A 21,407-nucleotide genomic window follows, 5' to 3' on the forward strand; every position below is an offset into this window, starting at 1 on the left:
ATATATATATATATATGTAATGTCCAGCAATGGTCAGTTTGGGTACATCCTGACCTTCCAACATCTATTCAACATCTGGTCAGAAAGGAGACACAACATTGCACGTAGTCCCTTTAAACCAGCCTGCCTTCCTCACCAGCTGGAGTCAGAGCCTGCAGTTCTGACAGAGATAATGAAAACATAAACAATAACATTCTCTCCTACCAAGGTCCCTTTACAGAGGCACTCTTAAATAAACTCCTCGATTCAAGAAAAGAAGATTTTAAAATTAAAGATAATCATTAAATAAACGTTTGTTTATTGCTACTTATAATAAATTATAAAACAATGAAATGCTCATTAATCTCTGCTTAATGATATATGTTTAGCATGTTTACTTGACGAGGTCATCACTATTTGCATTCACACAAGGACAGAGTGAAGTTAAGTTAAACGCATGACACATGGTTAACCTTTTACCCAGTTAAGAGCCTCTGGATCAAAGAGGGTGTGTTTCTGAGATTCTTGGTAATAGTCCTCAAACTTCTCAACTTTTGGTTGGCTATTAAATCATAACATCGGCAAGTAAAACCGGATCATTCTAATGATTCAGCAGTTCAAACAGTTGGAGAGTTCTAGAGAAAAAGCTTCAGACCGGCAATGTGTAGCAAGACCTCGTTAACCAGCAGAGATTGTGACACATCGTCAAAATCTTTAAAACCTTTTTCACACCTGTGAAGCTGATGACAACAAGATAGTACCTGCAGAACAAAGCTGACGCAAAACTCCTTCAGTTATTTTTAAGATGCTCGGTTTCATGTCGTGACCCGAGACATCCAGTGCCAGCGGTCATCCGACCCCTCTCACGATATATATATATATATATATATATATATATATATTTATTAGGGGTGGGCCATTATTGGCGTCAACGTGCTGCGGCAAAGCCAGACTCTTACCGCGCGATTAAAAATAATGACGCCGTTAATATATTGTCAAAGTTGGGTTGGGATATGGGTCGTCTATACTAAGCTTGATGACTTTCACATTGCGCGGATGGATACCTGGTTGGCGCGGATGTATACTCGGCGTGGATCATCGCCATTTAACGTGCGGATGCCTACGAGCGAAAGAGAACATCTTTAACGCCAGAGGAATCTTCAAACGTGACGCGCCGACAAGGACGCACCTATGAAGCCGCTGGGTTTGCTCCACGGAAAATTTATTTTTAAGAAACTTCCCAATGGAAACCTTGACAAGACTGAAGTTGTTTGCACCTTGTGCAATGCGGAATTTGTTTACTGTAGAAGTTCTTCCGGTCTCAAGTACCACCTAAACGCTAAGCATCCCTTAGCTAACTTGGAAGATGCTGGACCATGTGTTGCGCACGGGAAGAGTTTTCGTCAAACTACTAAGTCGGGGGCACACCGAAGGTGGACGTGCCGCATTGCGCCCGCGCCACACCCTCACTGTCATTTTAAATAGAATCGATTATAGTTAATGAGAGTGGGCACAAGGGAAACGCCACGCCATGACCCAGCGCCTAGGCGCTGAAGATAGGTGCCAGTTCTATCCCAAGTGCCGCGGCTGTTTACAATGTTGTAGAGTACTTTACAACAAACATAGCGATGCGGAACGGCTTTACGCACAAACTCAACCGCCGGCACAAAGCCAGCCACAGTTTTGATAACGTTAAAGGACTATTGATCTTAAAATATTCAAATAAGTAGCGTACTTACCCATTTTTATGAATTTGAGTCTCACAAAACAAGAAGGCAAGTCTGATCCCGTATAAACAATAGCGTCACTTCCCGCTCTCTGTTGTCAAGTCCCACGTGTTTCTTCATGGTTTCTTCTGAAACGCTGTTTCTGGTCAGGAGTTTTTCTACATCTTTTCACTCACTCAAAACCCTATCCCCAGTGCTTAATTTGTAAATCAAACAGTTCCGGAACGCAAATACTGACATCAAATCAAAGTTCACTAAAGGCAAAACAGATGCCAGAACATGCAAAATTGTATCCACATCTCTTTTAATCATCTTTTGAAGTTGGGTTAATGATAAAAAATGGGAACAAGATTATAGTACTTTGTATGCTGAAAGTAGTTCTGTTATATTTGATGACTCATTTTTGGAAGAAATTCAAATTAGGAAACTGGAGATGGAGGTTGATAGGAATATTATACCTGTGCAAAATGACATGTTAAATAAGGACATTATGTTATATGAGGTGCTGAATAAAGCGAGAGAAAACAAGGCAACGGGGATTGAGGATCTCCCTAATGAAGTACTTAAAAATTCTAACTTGTTCCTTATAGTTTGTGTTATGTCTGCTTTGAGAATAGTATTATCCCCTCTGTATGGAGCAAATCTGTAATCGAACCTATTCGAAAGTGTGCTGTTGTGTGGTGGGGTGAGTACTCTTCATCTCTATAACATCTTTGAGCTCTTCATTTCAGGAGAGGGAGCTCACCAGCTGCAGGGTATTAGCAATCAGCGGCAGCTGCAGCTTCTCAGGTCATCCGCAGCAGAGCTCTATTTAAGAGGAGAGGAAACCACTACACAGCGCTGGATGATTAACTACTCATGGTAGTATTATGGCCACCTGTTCTAGGTTGCTTGGTTTTCTAAGTAGTTAATTGACTGGGAGAATTTCTTGGATTATTCTTGGACTCTTGTGTTGGATTTTTTGGACTCAAGTTTTGTATCCTCTCTCCAGGATCACTGGACAATCTTCCCTGACGCTCTGGGTTTGTTGGATATTATCCTCCATCCAAGAAGCAGAACCTCACTGGATTACTCACCTGGAAAGAACCATACCTTCCTGGACTTCACGGTTCGCCTCTCCTCTTATTCCTCTGCCACCCTGCCTGGCTCCCTCTCCTGGACTCACCCCGTCCCTCCACCTGCAGAACTTGGACTCTCTCTGGCTCCAACTACTCTGGGTTTATTCCAGGGACTCCTTTTCTTAGATTCCTTAAATAAATCATTGTTTTGAACTCCCCCCCCCCCCCCCCCCCCGTCTTGTGATGATTCTTCATGTCGTGGGTTAAACACATTCCCAGGAACATGATATGTGCGAATGATGATCCTAGAGTTCCATTGAATTACCGGGGGATTAGTCGAATTGGTACAGTTTATAAGATTTACTCAGGAATCCTCAATAACAGACTGAATTCATTTTTGGAATCTTGTGGAAGTTTGGTGGATGAACAAAATGAATTCAGGAAAAAAATCGATCTTGCATTGATCGTATTTATGTGTTATCATCAGTGGTGAGAGCTCGTTTGTATAAGGGATTGAGTACTTATGCCTGTTTGTGGACTTTAAAAAAGCTTTTGACTGTATCAATAGAGAATTATTGTTATTTAAATTACTATCTTTTGGTATCGATGGAAAATTATATGATGCTATAAAAGCACGATCAGGGTGCCCCAGCAGGTCGGGAGAAGATGCGCTGTGGCAGAGCGTCGGTATCCGACGCCCGCAGTGAGACGGACATTTGACCGATTTGTGACCTATTTAACCTTCCCCTCACCCCCACTCTAACCGTAACCAGCTTGCGCATGCGAAGCTTAATTGAAAATTTACACAGACATACTAATTTAAGGTTAGGATGGGGGTGTGGGGGAGGTTAAATCTCTAGAGGTTCGAGGTGAAATATCCGTGTCACCGCGGGCGTCGGATACGGACACTGGCACAGCGCGTGTCCCTGCGTGTCCTCTCCCGAAGCACTGGGGCACCCTGATCAGCGCTGGGGCACCCTGATCATCATATTTTGACGCTTAGACACGCATCATTTTTTGATGCTTAGGGTGCGAGAATGTGTTGGTAATATAAGTAGAACCAGGATTTTTTCCGGGCTCTCCCTGGGTGTGTAAGCTGAGGGCTTCCCGGGGAACCTTAATCCTTCGGGTTGAGCCGGGATCCCGTTAGCTCACACGTAAATTGAACCCTGCGTATTGCTCAAGTTGGTCGCATGAGTTGCCGGAATCTAGCAGACAGTTGCTGGAACGGTCTTTTCCAAATAAGACAGTTCCCAGATCTTGTTTTGGCAAGATCCGGCTCAAATTAAGCCCTGGCTAACCCTGTCCATTCAGAAGTGAGAGCAGCACTGACAAAGACATGATGAGAGATTTAACCAGGGACATTTTTTGGCCTTCAGCTGAGGAATCCCATTCAGGATGCATCCCTGATTGAGACACAGAGTGACTTATGAGTTATATCAAGGATCGGTACACCAGCGCAGCACAGAACTATCAGCTTTATTCTTCATGAGCACTCAGCAGGCTTCAGCAGAACCTTGACCCTGTTCAGGAGCATCCAGCTCATTTTTCCATTTAGAAACACATCAGATCCAAGTTTGCAAATGCAGATGATGAAAACAAATCTGATAAAGACAGCAACATAAAATAAATGTATATCACTATATAATGAAGGTCTCTCAGATTAAGATGTTTCTGAGCAAAACAAGAACCTAAAGGGACACTTTCTTTCACCTTTTAATTTCTCCAAACTCAAGCTGGTATCAGGAATACAAAATATGACTAAATATAGTACCATACCGAATACAATCCCACGGGTTTAGTTCTAAATTCTTCTCAGGATTGTTCATGTTGATCCTAACCTCACCTGTTCTTGGCATTAGCGTTCGGGCTAAAGCTGTTGTCTGTGACTTTTCTACATGTTTGCTTCAGATCTCTAGGAATATTTGGCAGATTCTATGTTACCTATGGGTTAAACACACAGTAGTTAACAAAATGGAGTTAAGAAGCACTACACAGAGTTTATTGTTTGCATCTTAAATGATGAAAGTATCCTTGTTATAATTCATAGGGAAAACAGAACAACAAACGCGATAGACAGTAGTGATGACAAATCAAAACGATTCATTGAAAGAGCTTTGTTTGCTCGTTCTGTCCTTCACTTATGTGGTTTTTATTTTGTTGCAAAACATTTTTATTTATGACCACATCTCATTTCTCTAAGAAGTGCTCAAGAGCATGTGAGGTTTCTGTACCAGATGCAAACAGTCTTTAGGAGGAAGGCAATAATGTTGGTCATAAGGATGTCAGATAGGTGGGGAGCTTATTAGAAGAATAGTTAACACTTGAAGAAAAGGCAGGTGAGGGAGGCCAACAGAAGCCACAGTGATTCACAGACACAGGCAGAGCCGCTGATGTCCCAACCGGTCCCAGGTCCTGAGAGAAAGACAAACAGGAATGTCAGCTAGACTCCTACACCACCAACCAGCAGGATTTCCAACAGGATAAAGCCGGGCGCACACTGTGTGACTTTTTCACTTTTTTGAGCCGATTTTCCACTCGTGCGAGAATCCACGAGATCGGGGCGAGTTTTGCGCCGAGCGTCGTGTAGTGTACAGGGGGTTACGAGAGGCGATTAACACCACGTGACCAGCTACCGATCAGCAATCGTGAGCTCGCACGGACTTCTGGCGTGTTTAATATTTCGCTCGTCCCTCGTGAGGGTATCGCACTGTTGAAGCGGCGCTGCGAGCAGCTGCGACCCAAAAAATATCAGAACCGCTCACGGCGCATGCGCAATCCTGCATCAACACCGCTCGCCCGCTGTTTCCCTAATAACACACGTTGTTCGTTTTTGTTTCTACACGTTTTTTTACTCACAAAGATTGTCAAGAAAGCGTGTTTGTCGTGTTCATGTCAAATTAAACTGATCACAAAACACAGATTTACTTTCTTTATTTCGTTTTCCTCATCCAACCCCCATAAATCCCTGTGTGTCCTCCTGCAGCACTCCCGAAGGACAACAGGCAAAACAAGACAAAAAAGTCTGGCGTGTTGTGTAAAAACTGCTATTTTTAGCGTATTGTTTAGGTCCGACGTGTTGCTACCAGACGTACAGTGTGAGCAGTCAGGTCGCATCCGAGAACTGGGTCGTGCATTGTGAGCGCATGACTCGTGAGATTTGCCCTGTGAGGGTCGTACAGTTTGAGCTGAAGCTGAGTGCTACGAGTGAAAAAGTCGCACAGTGTACGCCCGGCTTAAGGGAGATCAACCACTTTAGTTTCTGTACATTTAAATAAACTGAGCCTTTAGCTAGCTTAGGGCTGACTCGACCCTGGGTGAGTAGATTGTAGAGCAAGCCTGTCACAATAACATATTGGCCATTAGAGTTTGCTAAAATTGAGGAAGGAGCAAAAGAGACTTCATTAAAATGGTAACACCCCTGGCTTTCCCTTCAAAGGTTGAATCAAAAAGCTGTCCAATCCATCCACACTTCGAACGGACATTGTCTGAGGTGTGTTTCTTCAAGGAAAGTAATGCCAGCACCCAAATTTTTCAGATTTGTAAGAGCCTTTTTTCTTTAAACTGGATGATTAAGGCCTTTACCATTCCAAGTAGCAATATCAAGATAAGAAGCCATCACCCATACATGTCACAATTGTGTTGCACAATTAGTGAAGGCTTGGACCCAAAATGTAGTACCTAAAACGACACAAAGTGAGATATTGAAAAAAATGTAAATCTTTATTTTAAGGAAGGTCAAGGCAAAAATCCAAAAGGCTCCAAAAAAGCAAAGTGGAGCCAACACAAAAATGTACTAGAAGTTCTAACTGAAGCACAAGAGGAAATGAACAATGTTGACTACAGCAACAATCACACACAGACAAAGAACCAACAAACACTGGAAGACAGAACAGGGTCTATATACACACAGGGGCTGGGTGATTAAGGGAACTGGGAACAGTTGAGACTTATAAACTGAGTGGGGCAGTATAGCAAAACAGAGGAGGAAACAAGAGAAGGAACAACAGGGACGGAGTGGAGGGACCAAACACAAAACAACCCACAAGAAAAGGCGATGGGGGGGGGTGGGTGGGGGGGGGTGGGGGGGGGGGGGGGGCTTAACCAAAACCCATCAGGAGCCAAAGGTCTGAAAAGGGCAAGTCAAAAAACGGACTCAGGAGGCAGGACACATGTAAGCAGGAACCAACAGAGTCATCAGGGGCCGGCAACGGAGGCAAGAGGACCACAGGAACCAGGGGGACCAGGAGGCTCTGGGGAGCCTGCGATGAGGGACTAAGAGCAAGGGCTGAGAGAGTCTGGGTGGCTGTCAGCAAAGGCAAGGGAACCTTAGAGGCATGGGGCTCTTTGGAGACCAGCAAAGCCCTGGGGATCAACGCCTAGGACACAGGAGCTGAAAACGGTGGATTCTTGGAGGCCAGGGACAATGGAGAGGCAGCCTGCTGACCCCTGCAGGCCTTGGATGGAGGAGCAGCCTGGGCTGTCTCCCACGTTGCCTATGCCAAACTCTGGCAGGCTCCAAGCAGGAGGCAGCTGGAGACCAGGCAGGGCAGCCAGGGGCAGAGACTCTGAAGACCACCTCAGACTGGAACCCAAGCAGCGTAGACACAGAAGACACAGGAGGTGGGCACACCTCGAGCAGGAACCGCAGAGAAGGAGACAAAGGAGACTGGATCCCCTCAGGAGGCCTCAGAAACCAGTAGCTCAGCACATGAGTCCTCTGCAGACTGAACCCCAGTATATGGATCCACTGGAGAAGACTGGACCACTGGAGACAGAGTCTCTGGAGAAGACTGAAACACAGGAGAAGGCCGGACCTCGGGCATAGCCACAGGAGAAGGCCGGACCACCAAGACAGGTTGCAGGGCAGGGGACTCTGGGATAGGTCGAAAAACTCTGGTACCCTGGTGCTGCAGGGTGGAACCCCCAGAGGTAAGGAAGAGGCATCCAGTGGGGCTATGCTGGGCCAGCAGAGTCATCTTGGTGGAGGAGATGAAGGCGGTGCATGAACCTGTTCCCAATACTTTGAACCGACTCCCAAGTGACACACCACCAGCCGAGGCTGCCAATGAAGCAGGAATTGTCCCCACGTAGCTCAGCCCAACTGATCCAGCCACCCGGACTGGGCAGCTTGAACTGAGCTTCAGCAAACAGGAACCCTCTCAGCCCCTCATGACTGGACAGTGTTTTGTTTTGGGCTCTCCCCTATTGTCTTTTATTAACATGTCTATTAATGAGGGGGTGGTGCCCTCATTTTGCAAACAATCAATAGTGAGACCTGTTCTTAAGAAAACAGACTAAGATCTGGGAATCCTAGCCAATTATCATTCAATATCATTATTGACATATCTGGCCAACATCTTGGAAAGTACAGTGCATTCAGAAAGTATTCATAGCGCTTCACTTATTCCACTTTTTTGTTTATGTTACAGCCTCATTCCAAAATTAATTAAAATCATTTTGCCCATAAAATTCAACACTCAACACCCCATAATGATAATGTGAAAAAAGTGTCTTTGAAGTTGTTGCAAATTTATTAAAAATAAAAAAACTTGAGAAATCACATGAACATAAGTATTCACAGCCATTAATCAGTACTTTGTTGGTGCACCTTTGGCAGCAATTACAGCCTCTAGTCGTTTTGAATATGATGCTACCAGCTTGCCACACCTATCTTTGGGCAGTTTTGACCATTCCTCTTTGCAGCACCTCTCGAGCTCCATCAGGTTGGATGGAAAGTGTCGGTGCACAGCCACTTTCAGATCTTTCCAGAGATGTTCAATGGTTTCAGGTCTGGGCTCTGGCTGGGCCACTCAAGGACATTCACCGAGTTGTTCTGTAACCACTCCTTCGATATTTTGGCTGTGTGCTTAGGGTCGTTGTCCTGCTGAAAGGTGAACCGTCACCCCAGTCTGAGGTCAAAAGCGCTTTGGAGCAGGTTTTCATCCGGGATGTCTCTGTACATTGCTGCAGTTATCTTTCCCTCTATCCCGACTAGTCATCCAGTTCCTGCCACTGAAAAACATCCCCACAGCATAGGGCTGGGCGATATCTCGATATTTTAATATATATCAATATAATTCTAAACAAGATATAACACGGGACAGTATCTCTAATATCGATGTAGTAAAAATTTCCGTTTAAATTACAATAAATGGGCCGCAACTCACATGTTTTCTCCTCTCCCAGTGTCCCTAAACACAACCTGTCTGTTCCGCCTCCCCCGCTCTGTGCCCACAAGCCCTCCCCCTCCGTCACCACCACTCGAGTGCTGAGCTGCTAGCGACAATATGGAGATGGAGGGCGACGCAGAAGAGGAGTTGGTCAGTAAAAAAAAGAACAATGGCTCGATAATCTGGAAATGGTTCGGTTTTAAATTGTCAGATGACCAGCAGCAAAATGTTTTCTGTAAAGAATGTCGAAAACCTGTTGCAACAAAGGGTTCGAGCACAACAAACCTCTTCCACCACTTAAAACAGCGCCATAAAGTGGAGTATGAGGAGAGCGTCAAATTACGTGCTGTGACTCAGACCACAAAGTCTTCCCAACCTGTTGTCCCGAAACAAACCCTGTTGCGGGCTTCATTGAGCCACAGTGAGCCATACGAAAGAACAAGTAACAAGTGGCGTGAAATTACCAAAGCGGTGGCTTTCCATATCGCCAAAGACATGGCTCCCGTATCAACGGTGGAGCAGACCGGTTTTGTACAGCTGCTAAAAACCATGGACTCGAGATACCATTTGCCCAGTCGCAATTATTTCGCAAGAGAGGCACTACCCAAAATGTACACGGATGTCAGAGCCAGTCTTGCTGCCCGGCTTGCAAAAGTGTCTCACTACGCGCTCACCACCGACATGTGGTCCAGCAGGACCTGCGAACCTTACATGAGTGTATCTGTGCACTTCATAGAGGACTGGGAGCTGAAGAGTGCATGTCTTCAAACCAGCAACTTTCCGCAAGATCATACAGGAGAGCATATTGCCGAAGCCCTGCAGGAGACCCTCAAAAGCTGGAATCTCAACCCAACGGGACTAGTTGCTGTGACGACAGACAACGGGACTAATGTTGTCAAAGCGCTGCAGTTGACAAAGTGGCCAAGGATGCAGTGTTTTGGTCACAGACTTCATCTGGCCATTGGTGAGTACAATATAGAATTAATGAATTGAAATAGGAATATATATGACAGTGAAAATGCTCAGAGAGAGAGAGAGAAAGAGTCATTGTGTTTTGTATTATTTATGTCACTTTGAATAATATCTAATAAATTCCATTGGAATTTATTAACTGTACGCAATCATGAACAAATAATTCATAATAATAACTAGCATAAGAAAATGCCACAAGAACATATTAAGAACAGGAAAACTTGATTTTTATCAGAGTGTGTCTTTAACTGAGATTGTGTTTAAGATGTGCTTCCCAACTAAACTTTGGCCAGACGGACCTAATTAAATAATTAGTGATTTTAAAATGTGGATTTCAATGTTGTGTGTTTATATAGGACACAGTTTGGATGATGCCCGGGCAACAAGAGCCATTTCTGTCTGTAAGAGAGTTGTCAGCTGCTTCTCGTACAGCTGGAAGAAGAGAAAAGCCCTGGCTGATGTGCAAATACAGCTGGGTCTACCAGGTCACCAGCTAATCACCGAGTCAGCCACTCGCTGGGGATCAAGACTACAGATGATTGAGAGGGTCCTTGAGCAGGAAGGGGCACTTTCTAAAGTCTTGTCCTCTGACGAGAAAACCAGACCACTTGTTCCCACCTGGCAGGACATTGAGGTCCTGGAGGCAATAAAGGCTCTGAAACCCCTTCAAGACTTCACTGACGCTCTCTCAGGAGAAGAGTACGTCACCCTTTCATACATCAGGCCTGTGCTTTACCTGTTCACCAACAGTCTCCTGGCACATGAAGAGGGAGATACTGAGCTTTGCAAGTCCATCAAGTCCTGCATTGTGGACTACCTCATCAGCAAGTATGCTGATCCGTCCACCTGTGACCTGTTGGACATTGCTTCATTACTGGATCCCCGATTCAAGGCTACGTACATTTCAGGTGAATAACTTGATGCACTAAAGCATAAAGTCATCTCTGAGGTGGAGTCTTTGCCCAGTGACCCGGTCAGCTGTGTGCCTGAGCTGCCTGACCCAGCTGGGACTGAGCCTGCAGACCAAGGCCAGGCAGCAGTTGTAGTACTACCTGCATCTAAAAAGAAAAAATCTCTGGCGAGCTTCTTTGAGAACAACAAACCTACAACAAGCACTACACACACACAGGATACAGTGGAAACTGAGCTTTTGAGCTACTTGTTGTCAGTTTGTGTAGAAAAAGATACTGACCCTCTGAAATGGTGGCAGAAATATGAAAGTAACTTTCCTTCATTGAGCCGCCTGGCAAAAAGGTACCTTTGTGTGCCAGCCACCAGCTCACCTTCAGAAAGGGTGTTTAGTTGCAGTGGGAACATTGTAACTTGCCACAGGGCATCCCTAAAACCTGACAGTGTGGACAGGTTAGTTTTCCTGGCACAAAATCTGTAAATTGTACAGAAGTTGGTTTGTAACTTTTTGATTTCATATCATTTTGCTCTTATTATTTGAGATGTGCACAAGGTACGAATTGCCTAGCCTGTTTACATGTTCGTCGAATTTTGCACAAAGACTGGCCTGGCTTGTTTACTTTTTTTTTTTTTTTTGAGAAATTGACTAAAGGTTAAATTGACATGTTTATTTACAGAGCTGTTAATCTCTTTCAAAATTTCTCTTTATTGTTACTGTTAAAATGGTTACAGTTTTTTTTTTTGCTCAATTTATTGTTAACATTTTGACATCAATAAAGGAGTCCGAGTGAGCTTTGGCATGTGGCTTAAATTTATATCGGTTGGTTTTTAAAGGGTTTGCCTCTGAAAAAAAAATTAACCTAACAGGGACACAAAAGGTTTGGGGGAAGTCCCAATTACGTCACTAAAAAAGTATCGATATATATCGAGTATCGCCATTTAGCTAAAAAATATCGAGATATGACTTTTAGTCCATATCGCCCAGCCCTACCACAGCATGATGCTGCCACCACCATGCTTCACTGTAGGGATGGTATTGGCCAGGAGATGAGCGGTGCCTGATTTTCTCCAAACGTAGCACCTGGCATTCACTCCAAAGAGTTCAATTTTTGTCTCATTAGACCAGAGGATTTTGTTTCTCATGGTCTGAGAGTCCCTAAGGTGTCTTTTAGCAAACTACAGGCAGGCTGCCATGTGCCTTTTACTAAGGAGAGGCTTCTGTCTGGCCTCTCTACCATACAGGCCTGATTGGTGGATTGCTGCAGAGATGGTTGTCCTCCTCTCTCCACAGAGGACCGCTGGAGCTTTGACAAAGTGACCATTGTGTTATTGGTCACCTCCCTGACCAAGGCCCTTCTCCCCTGTTCACTCAGCTTAGAAGGCCGGCCAGCTCTAGGAAGAGTCTTGGTGGTTCCAAATTTCTTCCACTTACGGATGATGGAGGCCACTGTGCTCATAGGAACCTTTAAAGCAGCAGAAATCTTTCTGTAACCTTCCCCAGCTTTGTGCCTAAAGACAATCCTGTCGTGGAGGTCTACACTCAATTCCTTTGTCTTCATGCTTGGTTTGTGCTTTGACATAGACTTCTTCCATTGTTTGGCAGACTAGACACCTAGTCGGCGTATTGCTGCCACAGCAACCAGCAGTTAGAACTAAATGACGATCACACCCTCGTATACACACCAACCCGACATAAAAAAGCCAGCAGCGCGGCCACACACCATCCACCCTCCACCCTCAAAAAGGTCCGTAGACTAAATACCCCCACCCCCACAGAACCCAAAAAAAAAAAAAAAAAAACGGGTACTCCTCTCGACTGAATAATTGGGACAGCAAAACATGTTTTCCAGCATCCCACATCGGCACAGACCATCAGGGTGCTTCCCTACTAACAGGAGACCCCCCCGAATATAGCTATTGCCCAGCCTCAGCCTTGTCAAGACCATGGAGTCTTTCCTCCTGCTAGGAAGGGCAGCCCCAGGAACCCCCACCCGATGCTGCAGATCATAAAATGCCCTCCCAGGAACCCCAATGTCCCATGAGGCCTGCCACAGGTCAAACGCCACCCGACCAACTGCCGAGCGACATTCACGCGCTCCCAACCCCACCTCCACATCCACCTCACACCTCGACAGCACCCCCTTAGCCATAGTATCAGCCCTTTCATTACTCTCCACCCCCACATGAGCAGGAACCCACACAAAACAAACCTCACGACCCAAAGCAACCACCTCGTGCAGCATCATCCTGATCCTAATCAGCAAGTCAGGCCTAGACCTGGAATATCCCCCCACCAGCGCCTCAAGAGCAGCAGCAGAGTCAGAGCAAACTACAGATCTTGTTGGCCGATGTTCTGCCACCCACTGCAAGGCCCACAATATTGCAACCAACTCTGCTGCAAATACAGAACAACAGTCCGCTATGCGATGACCTAAACCAAACCCCAAAATGACTCCCATCCCCACCACCACTCTACCACTCTCTGAGTTCTAGGAGCCGTCAGTATAGAGGTGCAAGTACAAACCCCACGCCACCCCCATAAAATCCACAAAAGCCCCCTCCTCCCTGCCACCCCGTCCCTGAGCCATAAAAGAAAAGTCCACTTCAGGGACCAGCAGTAGCCATGGCAAAACCTCAGGCCAAATGAAATGAGAGCGAACAGACCATTCGAGAAATCCCTGCCAAACCACCCATTTCCTCAGCCGTTCAGGAAAGCCGCCCAAGCCACCCATCCCCCATTTTCGAATTCCCAGTGACCGAATAACAACTCAGAACACAAGCTATTCGTACCCATACACTTGACCCTCCACAGATAGCGTAGCCCCAGTTTAGTGTGACCAACGGCATCTCACCCATCTCAATGAGGAGAGCAGCCACAGGGGTAGACCAAAATGCCCCACTACACACCTGCAAGGCAGATGCCTGCAGCACATCAAGCAGCTTCAGGGTAGCAGGTGCTGTCATTCTATACACAAAACACCCATAGTCCAAGAACGATCTAATCATGCCCCAATATACCTGCAGCAAGGTGTCCCTGGATGCCTCCCAATCAGTACCAGCCAGACAATGCAAGACATTCAGCAAACGACCACATCTGGCAACCAAATGGTGCACATGCTTCCCCCACATGTGCTTGTCATCCAATCACAGGCCTAAATATCTATAGGACGACACCCACTCCAGCAATTGTCCACCTAACAACAATCCCTCACAAGGCACAGTCCTCTTAAAACCAAAAATCATACATTTGGTCTTGGACGAGGACAACCGAAAGCCCCATCTCCTAGCCCAGGGTACCACACCATCCAACCCCTCCTGAACCTTGTGAAAAACAAAACGAACGCTTCGACCACATTTCCAAGCACCATCATCGGCAAACAGAGACCAGACAGTCCAGACCCCCAAACTGCATTAATCAAGGACAAGACCTCTACGAGGAAGAGATCACCCGTATGTTGGAACAGTGGATAGCCCAGACCATCCCTACCTGGACTAGTATCATGTCCAAAACGCATCGCAGCCCGCAGCTCATCCAATGAGAAAAAACAGTTCCAAGCCCTTCAGGCCTTCCCCATCCCCCCACAAATCACCAGCAAAACCACTCAGCAACCCTTGTCTAAGAACAAGGTCAGCAGATGTTCACCAAACTGTGAACCCTCCAGAAATGTACAACCAGCATATCAGCCTTCTCCTTATCCCCCACTGCAGACCTGTCCCCCCGCCAAGCAGAGGAAGTCCATGCCGTACCCCTGCCCCAGACATCCTGCGGACCATACCGTACAGTGACCGGACAGATGTACAGGGCCCCAGCCCGCTACAGAGGTCCCGCCAACCAGACCTCTTCGCTTCCTTCACAACCTGTCGAGCCACCACCCTCAACCTCTTGAACTTCACTGTGTTAGCCTCCACAGGGTGTCTCCTAAGCAACCTCTTGGCCCTACTCCTATACCGAATAGCGAAACTACAAGCCTCTGACCACCATGGTACCATAGACTGATTAACAGGGGCTTGCTTCCTGGGAATATGGACCTCCGCCACAGTCCGCACGCAAGCAGAAACAGCAGAATGCCAGTCATCGACGTTGTCACTCTTTCTCAGCCCACAGACGGCATCCTCCAAATCCCATTCATGCGAGGCCCAACAAGCCAATGTGTAGACCCCATTGTCTCTTTTCATGGTCCCACATCCACCTCTCCTTATCTCTATTGCTTCATTTATCCGTCTTTTGTATTTCTGTAGTTCGTTGTTTATGATCCTTGTGTTGTCCCAGTCCATTATATGGTTTTCTCTTGTGCAGTGATCTGTTATGGCTGACTTTTTTATTGTGCTTTCTGCGTCTTGTTTTGCTGCTCTTGTGTGTTTTCGACTTGTTTCTTTCTCACACTCATTTCTATGTTCTACTGTTTGTGTTTTGAGTTGGCGTCCGGTTTCTCCTATGTATGTTTTATTGCAGAGTTTTGCATGGTATTTCGTAAACAACTCCACATTTAAGTCCAGCTGGTATCTTGTCTTTTGGGTGTACTAGTCTGTTTCTAACTGTTGTGTATGGTTTTGTTGGTGTGTTTATGTTGTGTTTTTTCATTGTTGCTCTTATTTTTTTCTGTTATGCCTTTTGATGTATGGTAGGGTTATCACTGGTTTTGGTTCTTGTCTTTCTGGACTTCTGGTTCTTTGCTTTGGTTGTTTTTTCTTTCTGTTGTTGTTTGTTGTTTTCCTTTGTTTATTGCCCATGTCGGGTAGCCGCTGTAGCGTCCAGCAATGGTCAGTTTAGGCACAGCCTGACCTTTCACCATCTATTCAACATCTGTTCAGAAAGGAGACACAATATTGCATGTGTTCACTTTAATGAGCAGGTTTCGCACCCGCTGGGATTCAGACTCTGCTAGTCTGAATCATAAACAATAACTTTCTTTGTCAAGGTCTCCTCTGTCTGCCTCCAGAAGAAAGAAGATCCAGCTCGAATCAGTTGCTAAATTCAAGAATGATTTAAAAACTTCTTTTATGATTTATAATCTAGATAATCATTAAATAAACATTTGTTTATTACTACTTATGATAATTATAGTATAATGAAATGCTTCATTAATCTGTGCACACTGAATGGATGTTTTATTATGATGTTTATGATGTCTACTAAGACTGCAATGTGTTCAACAAGGTTCCACACCTGCATCCACACAATAACAAGTATGGCTAAGTTAAACCCTGACACACGTAGTATTAACCAGTCAGAACAGAGGGTGTGTTTCTGATTTGCCTTGGTAACATCTCCAAACTTGTCAGCCTCTGATTGGCTGTCCAAATCATAACAGCTAAACTTTAAAACTAAAACATGCTGAGAGATTCGACAGTTCTAGAGAATCGCTCAGACCGGCCATCTGTAGCAAAAACCCATCAGCCATCAAAGATTTTGACACGTCGTCAAAACCTTTTTGCACCTGCAAAGCTGATGAGCAAACAGTTCTATTTCGTCTAGTCTTAGCCCTTAAGCTAGCTGCTATTGGAAGGATAATCTCAGCATCAGCCAATCATGAAGAGCTTAAATGTACGCCCACCAATGGTGGGAACCCCTGTGGGTATATAAGTGGAGCGACTCCAGTGTTCGCCTCCGTTATCTCTTCAAGCCAAGCTTAAGAGCTTCCTTTAAAGAGCAATTATCCAAGAAGCGTTCTACTCACCTACCATGTCCAGTGACGCCAGGACCTGCCCGGCCTGCCAGACGGGGTCCATCTCCAGCGGCGACCTGCAGGCCAAGTGTGAGGTCTGTCTCGGGGCTCATCACGCTGGCCTGGCCTTGACCCCCGGGCCTCGTGCCCATTTTGCGCCGCTCTGCCCGCGGCTGAAAAGATCCGCCGGGTCGAGAACTTCACCGCCGTGGAAATTCCGGTGGCAGACACGTACTCGCTGGACAAGGCCTTACAGTTCTTCAACGTCGGCCAGGAGCCGGCTAGCTTCAACCGACTGGATGATGTCATCGACAAAGAGGAATACGATGAGGCTGGCTGCCATAGCCCTTCTTCCCTCCTGGACAACACGGAGGTCGACGAGCCTCGCTCAGCGGGTCCTTCTGCTCCAGTGACTTCTCGCTCCTTCCTGCCAGCAGTTAGAGCACTGCTCCAGGAGCTGCCCGCCATCATCTCCGAGGCTGCGGTCCTCAAGCGGCTAACCGTGCCAGAACCGGCTCCGCCTGAAGCAGATGATTTGGCGGGAATTTTCGGGGCAACACAGACGCGCCGTCCAGAACCCATCTGGCCGCGCTTCCCCGCTGCCATGAGCTGCTGGTCCGTCGACTTCTCCGAACCTGCTAAGCTCAACGCGCCAATTTCCACATATGTGACCGTTACCAAGGTCGAGGGCTTCTCCGACTAAGGCTGGCCTTCCGTTCCTCCACTTGGCCTCGCTGTTTGGCGCCAAGAACCACCTCGCCGGCACGCGAGCAGTTCCCGCTTCTAAGCATGACCAGCTGCTGACGCGGCTCACCGATCGCGCACACCAGTGCACCTTCCAGACCGGCGCTGCAGGAAATAACATCGCCCTTCTCGCTTTTGGCGTTTCCAAAATGGTGGAAGAGCTTGACGCTCCTGACGAGTCAAAAACCATCATTACTAAAACTGCTGATGCCATTCTCAATCTGTGCGCTGCTGTTCACCGGTTCTGCTCGCATTGCTGCCTGGTGGACCCTTATCCAGCGGGCCTTGTGGTTCAAGGCCCTGCCCTCCATTCCTGAACACCTGCACAGGGAGATGCTGGAAGGCCCCATCACCTCTGACGTTCTGTTTGGTCCCCATCTTAGGAGCGTCATGGAGAGGGCTCAAAAGACAGCTGAACTGTCAGCCACGGTGCGAGACCTGGTCCACCCTCGGTCAGCCTCGCACTCCGGCCGTTCCTCCAGAGGATGGGATGAACGGCGCGGACACTTCAGGCACCCAGCTGCACCGCCCGCCCTACGGAGCCGGCCTCCCGCTTCGGCTCCACCTCAGCGGGACCAGAGAGTTGGCGGCCAATGGTTTCGAAAGGGCCAGCAGACGCCGTCTTGGCAGTCACAGTCTCAGGAACCTCGCTGAAAGCAACCACGAAAATGACTCGTTGGGGGGAATGTGTGTGCTTATGACTGTAATAACTCTGTGAATGATGTTGGTTTTGAAATAAAACCCAAAAAACGTCACTTAGAGAGAACAATCCTACAGTCCTCTGCAGAATCCTCTGCCGAATCCTCACAAATGTTCCCCACACCAAGCACTGCGACACATCTGCATGTTCCCGCAGTCAGTCATATTACACGGCCAGCTGTACGGGTGTGTTCCATTTGCGCACCGGCCCTAGCTTCCAGCCAGGCCCAACACATTCCGCTTCCCCCACAACGTTGGGATGGATGGAATGTCATGGCACTGTCGCAACCACGCGCGGCGACACAGTGTGCGGCTCCATCCGCTGGTACTTTGTCGTCCCCATGCACGGGCCCGGCTCCCACTCGTCCTTTAACTTTGGACTCCACGCTCCGCGGATCAGCCTCTTCCAGCTGTTTCACACTCGCCCTTTCGAGCGCAGCCCTCCATGGGTCGCTACCAGTTCTCTGGTGTGAGCGACGGCAGTAAGAGCGTGAACTCAGTCCTCAGACGTCGTTCACGTGACCTCGAACACGCGTCTGCTGTCGGAACGCGCGCAAGAATGGCGCCGCCTTTGTCTCATGAGCAAATGGATATCGGAGACCATTCATTGCGGTAACACACTCCTTTTTCAGTCCGCTCCTCCTCCCTTCGACGGGATCGTGGAGACGACGTTCACGTCACAGGAACAATCTCAGGCCCTGGAGCTGAAGGAACTTCTGTCCAAGGACGCCATTTCCCAAGTCCCTCGCGGACAAGAGCTCTCAGGCTTCTACTCCCGCTACTTCGTAGTACCGAAAAAGTCGGGAGGAATGAGACCAATTCTCGACCTTTCCCTGCTCAATTGCTCCATAGCAGTGATGCATTTCCGCATGTTAACAATGAGGCAAGTCCTAGAATACGTGCGCTCCGGGGACTGGTTCACATCAATAGACCTGAAAGACGCATACTTCCACATCCCAGTAATTCCCAAACACAGGAAGTTCCTGCGCTTTTCATTCAAGGGGGTTCAGTACCAGTTCAATCATCTCCCTTTCGGCTACTCTCTAGCCCCGCGCACCTCCTCCAAATGTCTGGAGACGGCCCTGCAGCCATTGCGCATGGCGGGAATGAGGGTTTTATTTTACCTGGATGATCTGCTCCTATGCGCCCGGTCCAAGGACGAGGCGTCAGAGCAAACCAGGAAGTTAATAGAGCATCTGTCAACCCTAGGATTTTCCATGAACTGGGAAAAGAGCTCCATCCTTCCATCCCAGTCGATTGTGTTTCTCGGGGTGGAGCTGAACGCCTCCCTAATGAGAGCACGTTTGTCTCCGGCAAGAGCGGCAGATCTCACCACGGTGATCTCCCGCGTGCAACCCCACAAGATCGTGAGAGCCCTGTTAGTCATGAAACTTCTGGGCATGATGGCTGCAGCCCACGCTGTGGTGCTGTTAGGTTTACTGCACACGAGGCGCCTGCAGCGCTGGTTCATCCGCCTTCGGGTACACCCGATACGTCAGAAGAGACGTATGTTGAGGGTTCCCCCTTCAGTGGGCGAGGACCTCGCTCACTGGGGGACTCCCTGCATCCTCTCACACGGGGTCCCCATCGGACGTCACACGTATCTGTGTTTACGGATGCGTCACTGTTGGGATGGGGGAGCACGTGCTTGTCCCATACGGTGGCAGATCGCTGGCCCTCCCACACCCAGGAGCACATAAATGTGTTGGAGCTTATGACAGTGAGGAATGTGATCAGACACTTCGCTGCCCTTCTCGAGGGCCGTCATGTCGAAGTTCACACAGACAACCAGGTGGCGGCAGCCTACATAAATCGCCAAGGGGGAGTTTGATCCCTCCCACTATTGCGCGTAGCCACAGATTTACTGTGTTGGGCACATGTCCACCTGCTGTCCATCAGAGCCACCTACATTCCAGGGGTCCTGAATGTGGCAGCAGACATCCTGTGGAGAGGGGGACCCCGCGACTCCGACTGGTGTCTGCATCCCGCACTGATATCACAGATATGGATCAAGTTCGGGGAACCCTCTGTGGATCTGTTCGCGGCTCGCGAAATGCTCAGCATCGCCTGTGGTTTTCCCTGAGTACCCGGGACCACCCCCCACTTGGAGCGGACGCCTTCTCACACCAGCCCTAGCCTCAGACGCTCTTGTATGCGTTTCTGCCAGTCCCACTGATCCCCCGTCTCCTGGACCGAGTTCGGTCGGAACAGCTCTCGGTAATTCTGGTAGCTCCCAGACGCTTGCCCACGTCATGGTTTCCAGACCTGCAAGCGCTAGTGTCCGGCTCTCCGTGGAGGCTCCCGTGGAGGGCGGACGCCCTTCTCCAGGCAGATGGGATAATCAAACATCCTCCGGAAATAGGCCAACGGCTGTGGGTCTGGCCGCTGAGCGGTCATGCTTAGAGGCTTCTGGGCTGCCGCATGATGTGGTCGCCACGATTCAGAGTGTGCGGGCGCCCTCTACCGTCACATCGTATGCTGCTAAATGGGCAGCTTTCCAGAAATGGTGCACGGAGCGAAATGTTCATGCGCTCTCCTGCCAGCTGGCGGATGTCCTATCGTTTCTGTGGATACTGATGGACAGGGGCCTCGCATTCAGCACTATTAAAACATATGCTGCAGCTATCTCAACCTGTCACCAGGGTTTTGGAGATAGATCTGTTTTCTATCATCCGCTCACAAAGCCTGTTTGTGCACTACAGAGATTCTTCCCTTGGGCAAGCGCTGTCGACCCAGCATCTTTCACACTGGCTGTGTGATGCCATTTCACTTGCTTACACATCATCAGGGCAGGATCCTCCTGAGATACTCAGGGCTCACTCAGCCAGAGGGATTTCCTCTTGTATGGCGCTCCACAGTGGTGTGTCGATGGAAGACATTTGTCAGGCTGCTTCATGGGCTTCACCCTTTTCCTTTACTCATTATTATTTACGAGATGTGTCTTCAGGATCCATCACTCGTTCAGTGCTTGGACCTCAGCAGGCTGAGTGAAGGCATTATTGCACCACATCAGCCTTGCTTGGATGATTTTCCTCCTCTTGTGGATGATAATTTTAGTGGGGCCCCACTCTCCTCTTTGGATGCCTCAGCCTTTTAAGCCCTGGGCTGTGGCTGAGCATCCCTCACTAAAAGGAGACATGTTGGGTGTGTCCATTGGTTGAGCTAACCAGTGTGGCGTAAACCCATCCAGCTGCGCATTATTCCAATAGCAGCTAGCTTAAGGGCTAAGACTAGACGAAATAGAACGTTGGTTACGTATTGTAACCCCAGATTCTATGAGTCTAGTCGCAGCCCTTAAGCCACTGGCCCCACTGGTTCTGTTAGGACTAAGAGCCATTGGAGGCAAACAGTGGAGTCGCTCCACTTATATACCCACAAGGGGTGCCCACCATTGGTGGGCGTACATTTAAGCTCTTCATGATTGGCTGATGCTGAGATCATCCAGAAGCAGCTAGCTTAAGGGCTACGACTAGACTCATA

General features: G+C 47.9%; 1 protein-coding gene across 4 annotated transcripts in view; it reads right to left on the minus strand.

The window, feature by feature from the left end:
- Positions 1–4,223: 4,223 nt before the first annotated feature.
- Positions 4,224–21,407, minus strand: part of lsamp (limbic system associated membrane protein) — a 293,654-nt gene continuing 276,470 nt past the window's right edge. For all 4 annotated transcript variants that reach the window (XR_011516122.1, XM_070543806.1, XM_070543805.1 and 1 more), the window contains one exon: positions 4,224–5,179. Coding sequence is in view for 3 of the 4 variants with exons in the window: in XM_070543806.1 (XP_070399907.1) it covers positions 5,082–5,179 (98 nt within the window). In the remaining variant the exon portion in view is untranslated. The remainder of the gene's footprint in view (positions 5,180–21,407) is intronic.

This window comes from Nothobranchius furzeri, chromosome 13, assembly GCF_043380555.1.
Source record: "Nothobranchius furzeri strain GRZ-AD chromosome 13, NfurGRZ-RIMD1, whole genome shotgun sequence".
Taxonomy (NCBI): Eukaryota; Metazoa; Chordata; class Actinopteri; order Cyprinodontiformes; family Nothobranchiidae; genus Nothobranchius; species Nothobranchius furzeri.